Source organism: Podarcis filfolensis, assembly GCF_964270895.1.
Source record: "Podarcis filfolensis genome assembly, chromosome: 7".
In the NCBI taxonomy this organism is placed as follows: Eukaryota; Metazoa; Chordata; class Lepidosauria; order Squamata; family Lacertidae; genus Podarcis; species Podarcis filfolensis.
The window spans coordinates 27,328,028-27,346,369 of NC_139603.1; the positions used below are offsets into that span (position 1 = coordinate 27,328,028).

At 40.7% G+C, this 18,342-nt stretch overlaps 2 protein-coding genes across 8 annotated transcripts in view; one reads left to right on the plus strand and one right to left on the minus strand.

The window, feature by feature from the left end:
- PRP4K (pre-mRNA processing factor kinase PRP4K) overlaps window positions 1-1,702 on the plus strand; it is a 29,915-nt gene extending 28,213 nt beyond the window's left edge. For all 4 annotated transcript variants that reach the window (XM_083623737.1, XM_083623738.1, XM_083623739.1 and 1 more), the window contains 2 exons: window positions 30-75; window positions 995-1,702. The gene's annotated coding sequence lies outside the window, so the exon portion shown is untranslated. The remainder of the gene's footprint in view (window positions 1-29; window positions 76-994) is intronic.
- Window positions 1,703-4,912: 3,210 nt separating this feature from the next.
- On the minus strand, window positions 4,913-18,167 carry FAM217A (family with sequence similarity 217 member A). Of its 4 annotated transcripts, XM_083623899.1 has the most exons (8): window positions 17,724-18,167; window positions 17,168-17,435; window positions 13,440-13,536; window positions 10,177-10,258; window positions 10,069-10,094; window positions 7,976-8,050; window positions 7,778-7,857; window positions 4,913-6,463 (listed from the first exon to the last, which is right to left on the minus strand). In XM_083623899.1, exons 1-8 carry the CDS (start codon window positions 17,791-17,793, stop codon window positions 5,284-5,286), a joined length of 1,878 nt encoding a protein of 625 aa, XP_083480025.1. In that variant the 5' UTR covers window positions 17,794-18,167; the 3' UTR covers window positions 4,913-5,283. The 4 variants fall into 4 exon arrangements, with proteins under 4 accessions (XP_083480025.1, XP_083480027.1, XP_083480026.1 ...); XM_083623901.1 differs by lacking the exons at window positions 17,168-17,435; window positions 17,724-18,167 and adding an exon at window positions 15,934-17,142; XM_083623900.1 differs by lacking the exons at window positions 10,069-10,094; window positions 10,177-10,258 and having other exon boundaries at window positions 17,724-18,166.
- Window positions 18,168-18,342: the final 175 nt, after the last annotated feature.

Below are 18,342 nucleotides of genomic sequence, written 5' to 3' on the forward strand. Positions count from 1 at the left end.
TGCTTGTTTACTTGTTCTTTGTGTTATAGGTGCCGCTCACATGAAGATGATGGAAACCAGAAGACATGAACAAAGGTTTCTGTTCTATAAAAGATACGAAAAACATTCATTTAGTTATGTCTAGTTTTTTTTTTCCTGTTCACAGCACTGAGATATATATAGACTTCATTTACACTTTTGCCATTCTGGCAGTTCTTAGCATAGTTGTGGTGTTTTTATGTAAAATGTGTCTGTTTCATCTTTTGGGTGATGTGATTTTGTTGTGATAAACGAGATAGGCATGGTTAAATAAACATTTTATTATAATACTATAGGCAAGAGTCAAGCACATTTGATGGTAAATTTTATTTATTACATTTTTATTCCACCCTTCCTGCCAAAGGAGCCCTAGTGATAAGCTCACGGACATACTATTTTAATTTTTGCAAGCAGGTATCAGCATACTGCAACATTCATTTATCCCAGGGCATGCATTATATATGCTTTGGCTGCAAAATATCAGTCTTCCTTTGGATGTCTCAAAGTGCTAAGAAGAGGTCAGACCTTTTGCAGAGGATGGCTGTGTGGGTGTATACCTGAAGAGCCAGCAGAGATTCTGGAGTTGTAGGCCAGTTTTTTTTATAACTCAGTTCACATTGTAGTGGGAGATCATAGGACTTAGCTTTGCTTCTCTCAGCAATTCAGTTTAGACTTTTAAGTGGAGTGGCTTTCTGACGGATACTAGACTAAGCTTAAAAAACAAACAGACCGAAAAATGAGGATATACTTAAGCCACAGGTCAGTCAAGTAAGAATTAAATATACTGCTTTTTACAGTATATTTACTGTATCAATTGCATCAGTTTGGAAATGTATTTTAAGAATTTCTTCTAGTTCTATTTATCCTTGTGCTGCAGTGTAGGTTGCTATGACACACAAAGTTATTTTGAAATGACTTTGATATATCTGATACTGATTTCTGCCTTTGCTAACCATGTGTTTCCCTTCCTGTGTAGGGTAAGTGGCAGAAAATTTCTGAGAAACATTTGCATGGATTGAAGTTTGCTCAGGAGGCAGATCAGACTATGAAAATACAGAAGGCTGATATCTTTGTGAGATTGACAAACAGTAATGAACTTGTGCATCAAAAAGTGAAGCAGTGGTTTAAGATAACTATTTTTACCATTCATTTTTGACGTTTGATGAATAACAAGCTTATTAAAGTTTTTGTGTGTTTGCTTATGCCGAGTTCTATTGAATATTAAATAACAGTGCAATGGCGCGTTCCTACGATGTGCATCTAACCATGTAGAAGACAGGTGGGGAACCTGTGGTCTTCCAGATTTGGACTCTCAACTCCCATAAGCTCCAACCAGCATGTTGAGTGGTCAGGATGATGGGAGTTATAGTGCCAGCAACATCTGAAGGACCACAGGTTCCCCAAGCCCAATCTAAGAAAACTCCATGATCCCTGGGCATTGTCAGATTTTTAGATGCATTCATTTCAGTTCAGATTGTGAATAAGCACAGCTTGATCTCTGTGATAATGTGTTTTATCACAAACTAACATTGATGAACATGGTTAACCTAGACGTTATTCTTTCACTTCTCCTTTTCTTTATTGTAACTTGTCAATATTTTGCTGCCATTAAGTAATTCCATCTTGTGAATGCATTTGACACATTAATTTGAAATTACTAATAAAATGAAAACTATCTAAGCTACGGTTCTGAGGGTTGTTGTTTTCTTTACAATCAAGCAGTGTTAAAATTTACGGGCTTTTATCCAGTATTGTGTAAGTACACACAGATGGATATTTTCCTTCCCATTTCTCCCCTAAACCCCCCCAAAGGCTTTCCAGGAGGTCAGGGGTGGGGTGGGGGCTCAAAATCAGGAAGAGGAATCTTGTGCCAGTATGCTATTTTATTTCCTCCCCCCTTTCTATTGCACCTTCATTCAACAGCCCACAATGTTCAGTAGATGCTACCTGACATGGCAAGCTTTTTGGCAGGTACAGGAAAATAGATAGATAGATGGGGGGGGGGAGGTGGAAGAGAAATATCCATTGGGTGATCATGCCTCATGTTCGCACAATAGATACAACCCAGTCAGTTTACATGAAAGGAGAGCACACGTTATAATAATAATAATAATAATAATTAAAAAAAAAAACAAACAACGTTACTGTTTAGAAGGGTTTAGAGAAAATGCTATCTTAAGAACACAACAGTATTGCAAGTTTATCTAAATATACAAAAAAAATAAACCTCTTCAGAGACTGAATTAATAAAAAATGGTTCAAAACTCCCACATTTTCTCCCTAAACCTACTTGTGTATGTGCCAATTGATGATAACACTTAATGCATCTGATAATGGTCTCTCTAGTCCTCAGAAGCCTGTATCACAATAAATCTGTTAAGTTTTTAAAGTGCTAAAAGTCTTGTATTTGAGTGAACATCACACTTCTGGTATTCTTCAATAGAAACATACTATAAGTAGAGGATGAAATAATAACTGCTTTAAAGTTTTTTTCAAACTCGTGTAGTCAGTTTTATATTTAGAGCAACAGCAGCATATGATTGCTTTGTTTTCTGCTTGCCTGTGATTCACTCTCCTAAAAGATGAATGAAACGAACATGCTTTGTATTCAGTATTTGTATTTCTCTTACATGTGATTATGTTTTGCTAAATAAATATCATCCACTACTTGAAGCATACTATGTTGTTCCTTCTCATTTTTAAGCTAAAGTAAGGGTTCCCTTTATTTAATCCTACTCATCTGGTTTGAATTCATTTGCTTGGGAAAGAGTGGATTTGCATGTTCCATTTTAACATGCTTCCCCATGCCCAAATACGAAACCAGAGAATGTCTCGGTTTTAAATGCAACTGCAAGTAATCAGACTGAAATTTAAATATTTCATTATTTTGTACTTGATGAAAATGTGGTTGAATAACTTCAAATATAGCATCACTTTCTTTTACACCAGGAGTGGTGGAGCCTGTGGCTTTTTATATTTTGGACTTCAGCTGCCTGAAGTCCAAAATCAGCTCCTGCCAGCACGCTCAATGGTTGGGAACAATGGGAAGTTGTAATCCAACAACCGTGGGAGAGCTACAGGTTTCCCTGGCTGTAGGTTGCAGTATGTATACTTGTACTAATGAAAGTATTAGCAACCTCTCAGGTCGCATGGGGCTAGTGGGTAGATGACAGGAGACTGGTTTTAGCCTCTCTGAATCTGGCTTGCTTGGTCCAGGAAATTATTTTTGTACGAAAGAGCTTTCAATCACTATAAGCCCAAGCTGCAGCCTGAAGTGGTACAACTGAGGGACAAGTTTACATCTCGCTGGCCACTGAAGAAATGAACCTATGCCTTTTTCATCATAGTGGGACATGGGAGTCTAAAATGAGATCCCACCGCCACTCCTTATATCAAGGACATTGGGAGTCTGTGCTCAGCAGAAAGTCCCATGTAAGTAGGAGCACATCATATACTCCACTCATTTCAATTGCGGTAATGAAACATGCCCCAGGAAATCTTCAGGTAGATTAGATTTTAATAGCTTTCATTTTGAAGCTTTTTTTTTTTTAAGCACTGTTCTGTAATTCAAAGCAACTGATAAAGGGTGCCAAGGGTCTTTTTGTGGCCTTCAGTACTGAGCAACTTTGATTTCTCCAAAATGTACTGTCGGTAATGCAAATTGACCATAGAAGATGTTTGTTGCTCAACACTGGTATAGCTCTGCACTTGAGAGTCTTATATCAAGACTATAAGCCTCATCCATCCTGCATTCTGAACTGAGCCCTTGGTACTGAGACCCTTGTTGGTAGACAGCATAGGCTATTGCATGAACGGATGTCCACAGCCAAATATTTGAGCAATCGCCTGGTGGTGGTGGTGGTTGATGGAAGTGCTTGCCATGTGTGGTTTGCACCAGAAATCAACCCTCAAGAGCAGCTTTTGAGGGAAGGGGGGCTGTAGTGGGGAAGGGGGAGAAATCTAGCAAACACCATTGCACAAGCAGAGTTCCACTTTTACCTTGTTTTGATCCAACTCGAAATCTATTTTCCACCCAAAAAGTCACAATCTAGTAAACAATAATTCCATACTGTGTTTCTGTCACCACAACCACCTTTTGAAAGTCAGGATTTAAAAAGCAGTTTGAACAATTTATAACACAGTGGATTTACCTAGAATAACCTATATGCAGAGCATGCCGACCACAGTGGAGAAGCATCTCTGGCAGAGGAACTGCCATGTCCAAAGCCTGTTGACTTAACACCAGTCAAGGCAAAAGCTGAGGAAGGACGTTTCCCCCATCCTAAACACCAGTGCTCCCCCCACCCCACCCCCTTCAATTTCCCTCTCATTGGAATAATTTTCCTCCTAGTTTGGAAGTATTTCAAGGTAACTTGGGAGCCTGCAGATCGAAGGCCTCCCTCAACCTGCACCAGGACACCCCTTTTGTGCTCCCTTGTGTTGTAGACACATTGACAGCAGAGGGGGATTCTGTGGTCAAAATCAATGGGTCTCCAGTGATGGATCTCCCACTCTGGATCTCCCTCTGCAGGCAAAGGGGAAGAGCTGCTCTGTTCTATCATCAACTAGGAGCCCACAGGACTACCTGTTAAATGTCTAAATTATACTGTTGCAAAAAAATAATAATCTGCAGTGGTTTCCTTTCCATTCTGGCAAATTTCCAAATACGAATTTATTACAAGTACACAAAAAATCCAGACCAGATATCTAGGTCTTTTAATCAAGTATGATATTATGTCTCCAACCAGTAAACCAGATGGCATTAGGATGATTTCAGATGGCTATAACCAAATTATGATGATTTCCCCTTAATATCTGATCAGAAGTGTATTGCCTCTGAGCATGGAAGTTACGGTTTTAGCTTATCAATATAAAACTAGAGTAATCATCTGAAGCCAATTATCAATGCATGTTTAATTCCTCATTTATCTTTTACAGTTTAGAATCACACCAATAGCACAAGGACTGCACTTTATTTGCCTATTCAATTTAAACTTTTTTATATAAAAAAACCATCTTAACATTAATTTTTTAAAAAGATAAAGAATACTGTGATTACAATTATTACTATATGATAGAAAGGTAGGAATCCTTTTTTGCTATCAGTTTCTTTTAAAATCTTACGTGAAAATGTTATCCCGGAAAAAATAAAATCTGATATTTTCATATAACACAGATTAAAAACTGGATACAGCTTTCCAAATCACCATTGCTCATTCCTTTTGCTCAAATACTAATGAATGCCTGATGACTTAGTTCAACAGATCATTGCTGGTCAGCAGGCGAGCATTTTTCTTTTGATATAACAGGTATGGATTTTAGTTTACTCGTTAACGCTCCATTTTTTCTACAAGGTTTTCGTTTTGTCCTTGGCTGCTTCCATTTTGAACTTTCGCTGTCAGGTAAGGAGTAAGCTACAGCTGCACTGGGTAAAAGCAACTTTGTTGAAGTTGTTTTGACAGCGGATCGAATTTTTGGTGAGCTTGCAGAGCAGGACAGAGCTCTCCGTGCGGGTACGTTTCTTGAGTCTAAGATTACTGGAGCTTTGGCGCACTTGTTGCACCTACTGCACGATGCTCGGCAGGGCTTTGTGGACGGCCGTGCAGGGGACGATGCTCCAGAATTCCACTTACTATGACAGCGCTGGCAAGTGCATTTTGGCATGTCCAATTCTTGCATGCAGCAGCCAAAATGGTGAAGATCTCCCTCAAAACCTGCCTGAGGACATGAACTATCGGATTGCTTCAGTTGCTTAAACTGGTGTGCATCTTTTGAAAAACTGGTGCGGTTGTTAACCGCCATAGTGGGAGAAACAGTCTCTCTTGTCCTTTCTTTTAATATCGTCAAGTGTTGTAACTTCTCCATTTCCACAAGACGAGAAATCAGCTTGCAAAGTGATTCCTCGAGAGGTGGATTAAAGGATGATTTCCATTCATCAAATTTTGATGCGGACATTTTCTGTAAATCCCAGGTATTGTAAGGCGGGGGAAGAAAATCAGGGTATGAAAATGTATCACTCTCAGATGAAGAGGAAACCTCTTCCTTGACTTCTATAGGATCCGGTTTTAGGTTAACATTCACGTTTTTTAAATATTTCAGCAACTCCTTATTTCTTTTCTCATTTTCAGATATCTCTTTTTCTATTGAAGGCTTGTCCTCTACACTGCCATTTCCTCTTTTCAAACTCGATCTGATTACAGAAAGCATGTCATCACTACTACCATCTGTAGCAGGATAAGCAGTAGAAGCAATAGCTTCGTTTTTAAAAAAATCCCCATCTCCATTTCTATTGCAGTTCTCCAAAGCTGCTTTCTGGGTTTCAAGATAAGAAACTGTGTGGCATCTCTTTATAAAAGACTGTACCAGAGGATTATTAGTGTGGATGAAGTTTATAGGAACATCACTGGAGCTAGACGGCATTTCCCCCAAACGTCTATGGAAGTCTCTGTGGGGAAAAAGAAAGAATATGGAATGGTATCACATTACCTCTCTAGTGGACAATTTATAGAGCCAATAGCATCACTCATCCTGGATAGAGAAATAAATATATTTGAAGCCAAAGTGCCTTGATATGCACCCTGAAGCAGGCCTTTAATGTTTTCAGCAAATTAACACTCAAAAGCAGACAGACCAAACGAAGGCTCTAGACAAACAATAAGGTACTGCAAGCAGCCCATAACTGTTCTATGCAGTTCCTTGCGAATGGAAGCCGTAGAAGCTACTAGCATAGGATACTTTAAAAAGAGATGAGATAAATCCACAGAGGATTAGTCTATCAATGTCTGTTACCACAGGGGAAATGAAGCCAAATTTTAACTTTTAAGCACCATTTGGGAACAAATTAGGTTTTAGTGCTCCCATTGTTTTTCCCCCAAATAATTTTTATTGGTTTTCATGTAAATACAAGAATGACATATAACCACAGTAGCTTGTCCGGTGGTACATTAAGTTTCATATGCAGTCCACAAGCAATATGCTCCCATTGTATTTTTCAAAAGACGGTGGTGGAGGTCTTCAATTTGGATTAGGGCTCTGTGGGGTAGAGGGAGTGTCTAACCCTCTGCCTCCATTCTGCAGCAAGGCCCCCAATAATAAGCATATGGTATTGCAGCTGATACCTATTTTTAAACTTACTGAACGTGTGGTCTTTTTCTATGCTAAAGGAAGAGGGAAGTTTTGGAACTCACAATGGCATTTTAAAGGTCTAACAGCCTGTATTTCCATGCTTTGCTTTGCTGCATGTTTTGTGATTTTAAATCTCTTCTTGGTGTTCTCTCACCCCAGAGTTCTTGCCCCAAACCTAGATTCTGGCATCCAGGTAATTCTCCTTTTATACCTACTTTTTCCTTGAACCAACAAATACTTTACTATCCTACAGATAGTAACTCAAGTCCTTTATATATGGGAAACACAGATGGGCAGGGTATTATTATTATTATTATTATTCTGCAAATCAGGGTCACTGGCTCTGCTTTCTATGCCAGTATTTAAGGTTTTTTAAAGAAACAAGTCACACATTCCAGGAAAGGGAAGCAGGAAAAGCATTTTCTTCATGCACAGAACAGCAGCATCAAGACACCATACAACAGGAGACAAATCAAAGTAACAAAGAACTGCAACAGAGGAGTTCTGGTGGACAGACACCCCAAAGCTGTTGACAATTCATTTTGATAAATGAAGAAGTGGCTATCTGCTTATGTTGGCCTGTTCTGTTCAGTTTTGTATAAAAGGCTAAGAATCTAAGAATACGTTTCTTTACCTGCTCACTGCCTTGTTGCCTTGATTATGTATATAGCTCCAGGAATGATACGGTGCTTGTCTGCAGCTATTTGGGCTGAGCTGAAATAAGCAGAACATTTAAAAACAAAATGCTATTGGTATGCAATTCAGAACAAACACTGGAAATTCAAAAGTAAGTAAACTGGATTGTTAAAACATTTTGGCAAACTAATACTACCTGTGATGTCCTAGTATTTGTATTTTTGGACAAGCTAAGAGCGGCCAGCTGTTCCATTGCAGCATTATAATGGTCCTGTAAAAGAGCAGAGCCACTTCAATATTTGTAAGGCAGAACATCATTTCTAAAGTATCATGCTTCATGTTTTAATCCTAAAACTAACCTCAGACCCACCTGTTGGACTGTAGAAATCCTAAAGAGGTTTACTGAAGGATTTGTGTGTGATTCTAGAACTGACTAAGACAAGCTGGCTTGGTAGACTTGAGGCACATACGGCCAGAAAGGAGCCATGTACGAGCAGCAAAGAGGAAGGACAGATATCAAGCTATGTTGCTACTGTATACTGCCATGTCCGTCTAATCTTTTACCTCTATTTATGCTACAAATTCAGATAATCTGAAATGTTTTCAACCACCTGAGGCCTTGGATAGACCTTGCTAGAGTCTGAGCCAAATGATCACTTCTAAAATGAAATAAAGCTTAAAGCAATCAGTTGTCCAGGTGTCTCAAAGACGCAGAGCTAATAACTATCAACACTTGCACCAACAGGGGTTTGGTGTTTTGTTTTTAAATGACTGTTAGCAGCATATATGTTTGAATGTTTGCTTTAATTGATTATCTGTGCATACTGAAATTATACAGCTGCCCATCAATAAATATTCCCTGGGTAGCTTCCAAAGAAACAAGCAAAATAATGGTAATAATACAATATACCATTATTAAAATCAACAAGAATCAATAAAAGATGGGGAAATAATTGCAAGAGAGAAGGTATGAAACAGTCTAGATTTAAAACACAATTAAAAGGCTCAGATTAAAATAAAATAGTCAACAACTAGCAATAAAAATATGAAAGCAACACAGTCATGGTTGACTTGCTGAATCATCCTTAGCAACCAGTGAATGCAGTTATTTCATCTTTATACACTACAGCAGAATTCTTCAATCTTGGGTTCCTGCACATTGTTGGACTACAGCTCCCATCAAACCCAAGCAATTTAGCTAATAGTCAGGGATAATGGGAATTGTAATCCAACATCTGTGGACCCAAGCTTGAAGAAGGGTGCACTATATGATTGTATTTCTTATGAACATCATGAGACAGTCATTGCAACAGCGCAATCTACCAGTGAAAAATCCTGAGATCATAACTGCACTGCATTCAAAAAGCTGCCGTATGTATTGTGGTTTTTGCTATATTAAAAGTGCAGCATGAAAACTGGAGAAACAAGGGACAAAGTCGTGTGGGGTTTGGCACAACCGCCGTTGCTGAAATCGCTTGTTGGCTTTTGTTGCTTGTGTGAACAGCTCCAATTCCGCGTTTGCAGTGTGGAGTAGAAGAATGGGCTAGAATTCCATTGTGGCTGTGTTGCTGTGTGTGCTGAAACAACATCATGGGAGAGGTGTCTCCAGCTATCCCATCTCCTGCCTTTGGAAGCCTTGGAAGAAGATGCTGCAGGAGACGGACTGTGAAAAATGTTATGTCTAGTACCAAGGTGAAACTGTCAAGCTCCCTTGTTATTTTTGCTATGGTCAGGAAGTGAAATGTTGTTAATGGAATGCTGCTATAGATATTGCATGAAAATGTTGGTTTTTTTGCTGTTATATCTGCTTGCCTTTTAAAATTATTTTATTATGAAATTGTTCTCTGTGATTGTTGATTTCTGAGATGTTTACCTGTTTTCTTTGTTGAAAGATGCTTCAAGCATGATTTTTTTTAAAATGGCAGCATAAAAAAAATGATGATGATGATGATGATCAACATCCCTGCCATGTTCTCCAAATAGAAGCAGCCTTAGATAAACACGTGAAGTGCAGCATTACTGTATATCTGCCAAGGTATTCACACAACTTCACTAACGATGCAATCCTATGTACAATGTCAAGTAGAAAGTCCCAAAATAAATAGGCACTGATTGAGCTATATGGCAGCTAAAACCTCAATTTTGTTTGTGAAGGAATTGGAAAAATCCTTCAAGGACTCACACCTGAATAATGCATACAAAACTTCCTTTGAAATAAGAATCATGACAAGAAAGCATAGGCTTCTTTAAAAATTATTCTTAAAGGATTGATGTTTATTTTGTTCTTACCTTATAAAACGCACCTGTAAGAACACCTGTAAAACACCAAGAGTTGAGTTTTGCTTACAAAAGTTGTTTTATAATTTCTCAGCTTATAGAATATTTGCACTTGCTCACCTTCTCTAGCAATCTTCTCATCTGATGAATGAAATTTCTTTTCAGCAGAAAAATCAGATTCCAAATTACAGAAGTGTGGTTTCTGTAATGACATTTATCTTATGTTTCACTAACTGCATATATGAAGAAAGTGAAATATATGTTGCATATCAATCTGTGGATGCAAGGCATCCTGAATTCTAGATAGTGCTAGAATTTAATTAAGGCTGGGATGTTAGAACCGGGGAAATAGCCAGACTCATGTGTATTTAAGGTAGACCCAAGTGTGTATTAGGGTGTAGTTTAGGAGGTGGGGTGGACCCACTGATAAGCCTGTAATTAGCATACGTGAGAGCTAATTCAGTCAGACAGATGTTTTAAATTGTGACCCCACTTGAATCCTAGGAATTGACATGAGTTAGGTGCCAATGAAGTCAGACAAGCTTCCTTGAGATCATAGCCTGGGAGTGGGGGGAACAAACAATTATGAAGCATCAAAGGGGCTAAGTGTGAAAAGCACATATTGGCTTCCTCCCTACCTCAGGGGATAAAAGCCAAGGTTTAGAGCAGTGGGTTAATAATAATAATAATAATAATAATAATAATTTTTTATTTATACCCCGCCCAACTGGCTGGGCTTCCCCAGCCACTGTGGGCGGCTTCCAAAAAAATATTAAAATACTGTAATACATATTAAAAGCTTCCCTAAACAGGGCTGCCTTCAGATGTCTTCTAAAAGTCTGGTGGTAGTTGTTCTCTTTGACATCTGGTGGGAGGGCATTCCACAGGGGTGCCACTACCGAGAAGGCCCTCTGCCTGGTTCCCCGTAACTTGGCTTCTCTCAGTGAAGGAACCGCCAGAAGGCCCTCGGTGCTGGACCTCAGTGTCCGGGTAGAACAATGGGGGTGGAGACGCTCCTTCAGATATACTGGACCGAGGCCGTTTAGGGCTTTAAAGGTTAGAGTTTAGAATGGAAGTTAGGAGATAAGCAGTGGGCTGGACAGAGAGTAAAAAAAAAAGCAGGATACTGATGTCTGTTTTGAATCTAATGCTATGACTATGGGAGAAGCCAGAAGTTATTGGATTATAATGCTGGAGATCTCTCCATGGTAGACTTAGGTCGCATATATGTGTAAATAAACCATGTATCATAAAGACACTACAGTCTCCGCTACACCCCATTTTCCCAAGGAAACACAGACCCTGGTGAGTAAAGCATGCCTGGAAGTTTGCACCGCTCATGGAGATTGGGGTGCTCTGTAACTCTATCACAGTTCAAACTTATGTTTTAAATAGAGTGGGAACTGATCGAGAATTGTAGGTAGGATAAAACAAAAAAATCCGTACATTCAAACAACAGTAATAAACATTTGTTACTGTATCTGTTGTTAAAGTGAAATCATATACAGGTTTACACTGATGAAAGCCCCAGTAAGGCTTTTTTTTATGTAGGCTTGCAGAACAGGCAAACAAAATCCTGCTCCTTCTGCTTAAGATATGCATGGATGAACCTAACTGGGTTTTATTACCCGGTAAACTTCAACAAAGTAACACAATGCTGTAAGAATTCTAAGGTCCCAAATACAAAATAAACGTTCATAAATGTACAAGGCAAACACATACGCAAGTATATAAGCCAAGTGTCTGAAATAGTACAGGAGAGCAGTCCTGAAACCACTTTGACTCTCCCAAATTGACCTCAAATATTTCTCTGCAAGGAGGAAGGAAATGGCAAAGCGATCCAAAAGCCGTTCAAAACAATGCAACCATAAACATTGGGGGGAGTGTTACAACAATACACTGTACAGGCAGCCCCGCTTTACATGGGCGTAACGTTCCATGGCACCACACGCGTTGGTGAAATTGTGTATAAATGAAGCCCATTGAAAAAGCCTGCAAACACCCCATTCCGCCCTTTTAGTGGCGTTTCACTGGTGTCTTTATGACATTTCCGGGTCACTTCCGGGTTTGGTGCAATGCACATATACATGGTCAAGCACGTTTTGAACGCACATATACGAGGGGCTGCCTGTATATCATTGGTTTTCACAAAACTCATGATCTAAAGGGCTATGTGTGAGGTTCTGTAAGCACACTGGGATTTTCAATTTTTATGCCCTCGAAACCCAATTATTACAGCCAAAACAACAAGCTGGAAAAGGAAAGCTGATTTTGTCACTCCCCCACTAAGATCAGAACGGAGGTCAAGACTGACCGCAAGGTTTCCAGTCGTGAGATTCAGAGAATTGTAAGGGGGGTGCAGGCTTCTAGAACCTCTTTTCTGGGTGACATCATTTGGATAAAATTGGTATTGCGGGGGCTTGTGGATTTCACTTCACCACCACTATAATTTGTCCACTGCATAAATCTGTCTACGCAGGAAATGTTGTGGGGAAAGGAAAATACCTACTCTCATGCTCAAGAGGCTAGCCTTACACATGCTCAAGAGGCTAGCCTTACAATACACATGTCTAGCTTTGTATCTGGGCTTATCTCTGTAAGCTGGGTGTTCCAAGAAGGACTGGCATGGAATGAGATACCTTGCATATTGCCACCAGGAAGTGTAGCTGCACAGCACCACGCATCTTTTCCACATTTAGAAGACTCGATGTAAGAATGTTGTAATATTCACACACACCCCTTCCCCACACCATCTAATAATTCTTTACGAAAGAACAAATATGTCAAAGCCAGCATATATTCCACTCCAAGAGGTGAGGATGGGGAGCTCTGAGAGCTTTCCACATGTCTGCAGCCACTTTGAACCAACAAGCAAATACATTCATCAAAATTCTAATTATTCTTACAAATGAAAAAAAAAGGTTAGTCAGACTTTCTAATTATCAGTTCTGCATCTTTGAGACACCTGAGACTTGTAATCTGGGCCTCGTTTATTTGGCTCTTGGTTTGGTTTGACTGTTTAGAACCCTTTTTACCATCAGTGCAAGATTCATTTATTTTTTTAAGTTAAGTCTCAAGCTGCCATTCTGAGTTTTTGACCAAGCACAAAAATACTTACAGGACAGCATTTTGTTAGTTACTTCCCATTTTTTTGTTAACTTGTGCATATCCTTGGAACCTATCAAAAGACAGGCTTTTGTTGTTTTTATTCCACATTTGTATGGCTTTTCCTTGTAAATGAACTGAACTACTCACCTTAAATATAGAGATAAGAATGTATTATATTATTAATGTGACAAATTCATACCTACTTGGTCACAAGACTGGATGTGCAGAAGAAACATAGTTTTAAAGCTGTCTCTGTGACTAAAAGTTTAGTGTACCTGGCGAGAGAAGGTGCTGTTCCCATAAATGCCAGGTATAAAGTCTTCTTTTCCCACTAAGCTAGCAGACTTGTTGCTCTTGCTTCCCCTGACCAACCTAGATGCAGATTAGGAATGAAACAAAAAGATAAAGAAATCAAGATGGGCTAGGTAGAAAAGAGGATCTCCCTAATGACAAAGCATGGTGACAAAAGGCACAACCAAGTCATATTCTGTGCTAGGGTTAGGATTGCCAAAGTCAAAATAAAAAAGATCACCATGGAGTTACAGTGTCATGGAAAGAAGAAACATCTATACCCATGCTTGTGGTATAGTTGTGAACTGTCCACCAGGAAACAAGCTAATATTCATCTGGGTAGGCTTATGGGTATAAGAAAACTGGGAATGGCAGAAGGATATACTACAAAGGAGCAGTCAGTGACAGATGACAGAGTAAGGAGGGGTGAAAGGTCATATAGGATCCTGCTTTCTCCCCCCACCCCATGCTCTTAGAGTAAGGTTTGTTCCAACTCCAGCTAACACAGTAACAGGTGAAAGTCATTACTTCTTTTCTTTTTTAACAAATCAAAGTGCTGTGATTCAGGACAGCAGAGGAGAGAGCCCTTCTCCAACAGATTACATTGGTGTGTTGTTGTTTTTTTAAAAAAAATAGGAGCATTCCTTTGGGGAGAGGCAAGGTCTGGCTCACAGTGTTTGCTAATAAAAAAGAAAAGTAAAACATGGGCTGAGCAGTGACTCTCATGGGGCACTGAATGCACACATTTAGGAACTGAAATTAATAAAGCAATAAAATTAAATTAAAATTAGCATTTATTTAACAAAGCCAAAGCATATTGACAGAGCAGGATGACTTTTGCTGTGACTCCTAGCAGTTTCATAGGCACTATCCAATAGGTGACACATGCACAATGACAACCCCATTGTCTGAGGGACTAGAAAAAACAATATTCTTTTATTTGGAAAGAGGTGCTTTAATCTTATGACATCAACGCAAATAGGTTGTCTAGAAGAACCTAGATCCGGAGTAATTTGATATGAAGAGCAGAAGGAAAGAGACATGAAGTGTACAATAGGAATAAAAATCAGAAGAAGCAGAAGTGTTAGGCAAAGAGATGCTGTATATGAGCGGTGGAAAAAGGGACTGAGGCTGTGTACTCATTACTGGCTTAAAGTGCAGCTAAATTGATTTTTTCTCGATTCAGATTAAAGCTGGTTTGAGAGGGAATGTATCAGAATGCAGTACTTCACAAGAAACAATAGGATATATATGCTGGCTAACACTTGTGCGTACACCACTTCCCAAAACTGCATTGGGAGTACATTGGTTGCAGAATAAACTGGGGTGTATACATTGCCTTAATCAGGAAAAGAAGAAGCGTGAAGCCCTAGAGTGCCGTGGAAACAACAGGGGCTCATTAATTTGCAGGTATTACGTAGGCTGGGAAAAGAATGAAAGGGGAAATGAGAAATGAAGAAGTGCTAAACAGCAATGCACATTGCCATTCGTAATGCTTTGGCTGCACCTTGCTATTTGTTACCCATGCAGCCGCGTTTCTAACAATGCGGAAAGTGGGAGGAAGGCAATTTTGCATCAGACATGCACCCTAATCAATGCACTTTTCTTTCCTTTCTTTCCATCACTTGATCCCTTTGCATCAAATGTATGTTCCCCACGTCTCCTGTCACATTTATACACATGGCAGGGAGATGGGATTAGCCACAGTTCCCACCGTGGGCGAGAACAAAATGAAAACCAAGTGACCTGGGAAATGCCAAACTGGTTTTAACCCTCACTTGAGGGCGGGAGAAACGTCCAGAGGTGGGGTTTTTTGAACCCCATTCCAATCTGGAGGGGGAATGCAGACCTTTTCCAAGCATCCCTATTTTCCAGGGACAGTCCCAGATTTACAGAAGCCATCCCCATTTCTGATTTGAGCCGGGAATGTCCCACTTTTCCTTTGGATGTCCCTATTTTCATCGGAGAAATATTGGAGGGTATAGAATAGGACATCCCTATTTTCACTGGAGAAACGTTGGAGGGTATGATGCCCCAATTTTCATTGGAGAAATGTTGGAGGGAATGTCTCTATTTTCACTGGAGAAATGTTGGAGGGTATGGAATAAGACTTCCCTATTTTCATTGTAGAAATGCTGGAGGGTATGGAATAGGATGTCCCTGTTTTCATTGGAGAAATATTAAGAGGGTATGGAATAGGACGTCCCTATTTTTATTGGAGAAATGTTGGAGGGGACATTTCTATTTTCATGGGAGAAATATTGGAGGGTATAGAAATGGAGCTGAGAAAAGCTGGCTCCCTTGCCCTCCTGCAGGACCTACTGGCTGAGGGAGAAGAAGGAGAGGAGAGCAAGACAGGCGAGCGTTTTAAGCGCGAACGTGAGGCCGCAGCATCTCCCCTCGGGGAGGCAAGTGGCGCGCCGCTTCCTTGGCGTCGGGGCCTTCCCGTCCCCGCCATCCTTTTGGTCCCCCCCATACCCAGGCAAGCCCCCGAAACTCCCGCTCGTCTCCGAGGCAGCAGCAGCAGGAGAAGAAGCGGGCTCTCCCCCACCAGCCTCCATAGGGTGGTGCATGGCCTCGAAGCCAGGCAAGGCCTTCGCGCTCCTCCTTCGGGCCCCGGCGCGCGTTACAGGAAAGCAGTCGCCATGGGAACGGGCCGGGGGGGGGGTCCTTCCTCCTCAGGCGCGAGGCGGCGCCTTCCTGGCCCTATTCCGGGCAGCGGCCAACCTCACGCCGCCTCATATCCAGCGTTGCATTTTTTTTGGTGGGAGGGGGGTCTCCTTCAGCCCCCCGAGTTATCCTCTCCTGCCCCTCCTTCTCTGCACCGGCCCCTTTTGCATTTCGGGCATCTCGGCGTCGCCACCCTTCGCGTTTGTTTGGACTGCAGTTTCTGCAAACTCAACCGCGGGGATGCAAGGGCATCCAGAAGAACCAGGCTGCATTCCCTGCCTCTCCGCCTCGCTTTCCCACGCTTTCTATGTGCGCGCAGGCCGCAGTTATTTGCAAAGGGAAATGGTCGTTTCCTTCAGCCTAAATTGTCAGAGGAAAGCATCTTTCCCCGGGGGGGGGCGGGGGTGGAAAAATCTACATCGGGTAAGGCGGGATGGTTGCATTCGTGTTGTGTGTTTTTTAAAGCAGCTTTTGCCCGCCTTCTGTTTTACATTAGCAGTTGCTTGCCTGCATGCAGAAGAGGGCACGCGCTTGAGTCGGCAAGAAGTTAGGACCGAGCGACTTGGCGGCTGCAAACCCGCACTCGGATCCCATGCAAAAGTTTGATAGCGGTCTAGCAAATGCAAATGCAGTTGATGCAAATGCAGATGAGGCTGAGGTGCATGGAAAGAGATGGGTGTGTTTGATGCAAATACAGTTGAGGCCCAGGTGCATGGAAGGAGATGAACACTTTCTCTTGACCCCGAGGGATAAATAGCAGCAGATTGTGGGGAGGCGTTAACAGAACTAAGTGATACTGAGGTCAGTAGGGGCTTACTTCCAGGTTAGTTTACGTAGGATTGGAGTCGGAAAGAAAACTGGAAGAGCCAGTCAAAAGATTTACTGCAGCAGGCGCAGCTTAGCCTTAAGCATGGCCAAAACAAGTGTTGTTGCTGTTTTGTTTCCTTTGTTCAATTCAGGAAATAATGCCACAGAAACACTCTACCATATTTTAGTTCTAAAGACCCACACATTAAAGCCTTTTCAGTATATGGGAACTTACATGATAGTATTACCAGAACAGTGCAGATCCTCTTCAATATGAGCTTTACTGTATTGTTTTCTCCGAGAATAAAAACCTGGGTTAAAAACATGTGGCGCGGGTAGTCCGCATTCTATGTTTCTTCTTTGTACACAGCTGAAAACCTTTTCATTGGAGTTCCACTTAATTTTATTACAAGCGGAGTTGCCACTTGGTGAAGGGAATGCAACGTTTGTTTTTGGTAGATAAAGCGTTTGTTGCTTTAATGTCATAGCTAGAACAGCAGTGACTAGGAAAACAGCATTCAAAAACAAAATTATATTTTGAAGTCAGTTTAGCTAGTTATCCTTATGTTTAACTATAGGAAATACTGTCATTAAAAACCCTACGATATGCATGCTCATTTCATACCACATTGTGGTTCATAATTGTAGCGAAGTGTAAAAACGTTCACTTAAAAACAATTCTTTTCTCATAGCTTAGAAATCAGAAGAAGCCAAAGCCGAGACTGTGGAAATATGATAAAACTGAGCATTGCTAGAAAAACTACTTTGCTGTCTCAATTCTGTGAACTCACGGTTTTGATCTAAGTACTTCTCTAAGAGCCCTTTGACAGAGCTTAGCGTTTCGGAATTTTCATGTGTCATCAATTGCAGGGCATTGTGACTCGCACTCAAGCTACATCTTGTTCAGCGTTCTGTTATTCTTTCCTTTCCCCTAACCCATTTCCTTCCAACCCATTTCCCCTTGCAAATTAAAAAAGCAGGCCAAGGAGGATGATCTGAACTGGAAGATAACCATGAGGGTCACATGGCCAGTATGCTGATGTCACAATATTATCACATATCAGATTTGGCTATATGAAGATGTCATGAAACCAATTCAGAGAGAGAAGAATGCTTTCTGTTCTCATCCTGGATGGCTGAACACACTTGCTCCCATCTTCAGCTGCTTCTGCGCTAAATGACATGATGGAACAACTTTTTGGAACTGTTGAAAGCTTTGGTGAAAAGCATTCCCACTTTAGGCTAAACCAGCCTAGTCCTGTGGCAGTTTATGTATTGGTGTCAAATCCTAAAAAAAGCTCAACAACTTTGGTGTAAAATCATAAAAAGGTCGACCCTCATGCATGTTCACTTCATCAAATCTGGCCCTCTTTGAAAAATGTTTGGGCACCCTGGTAAACGTTGCCCAGT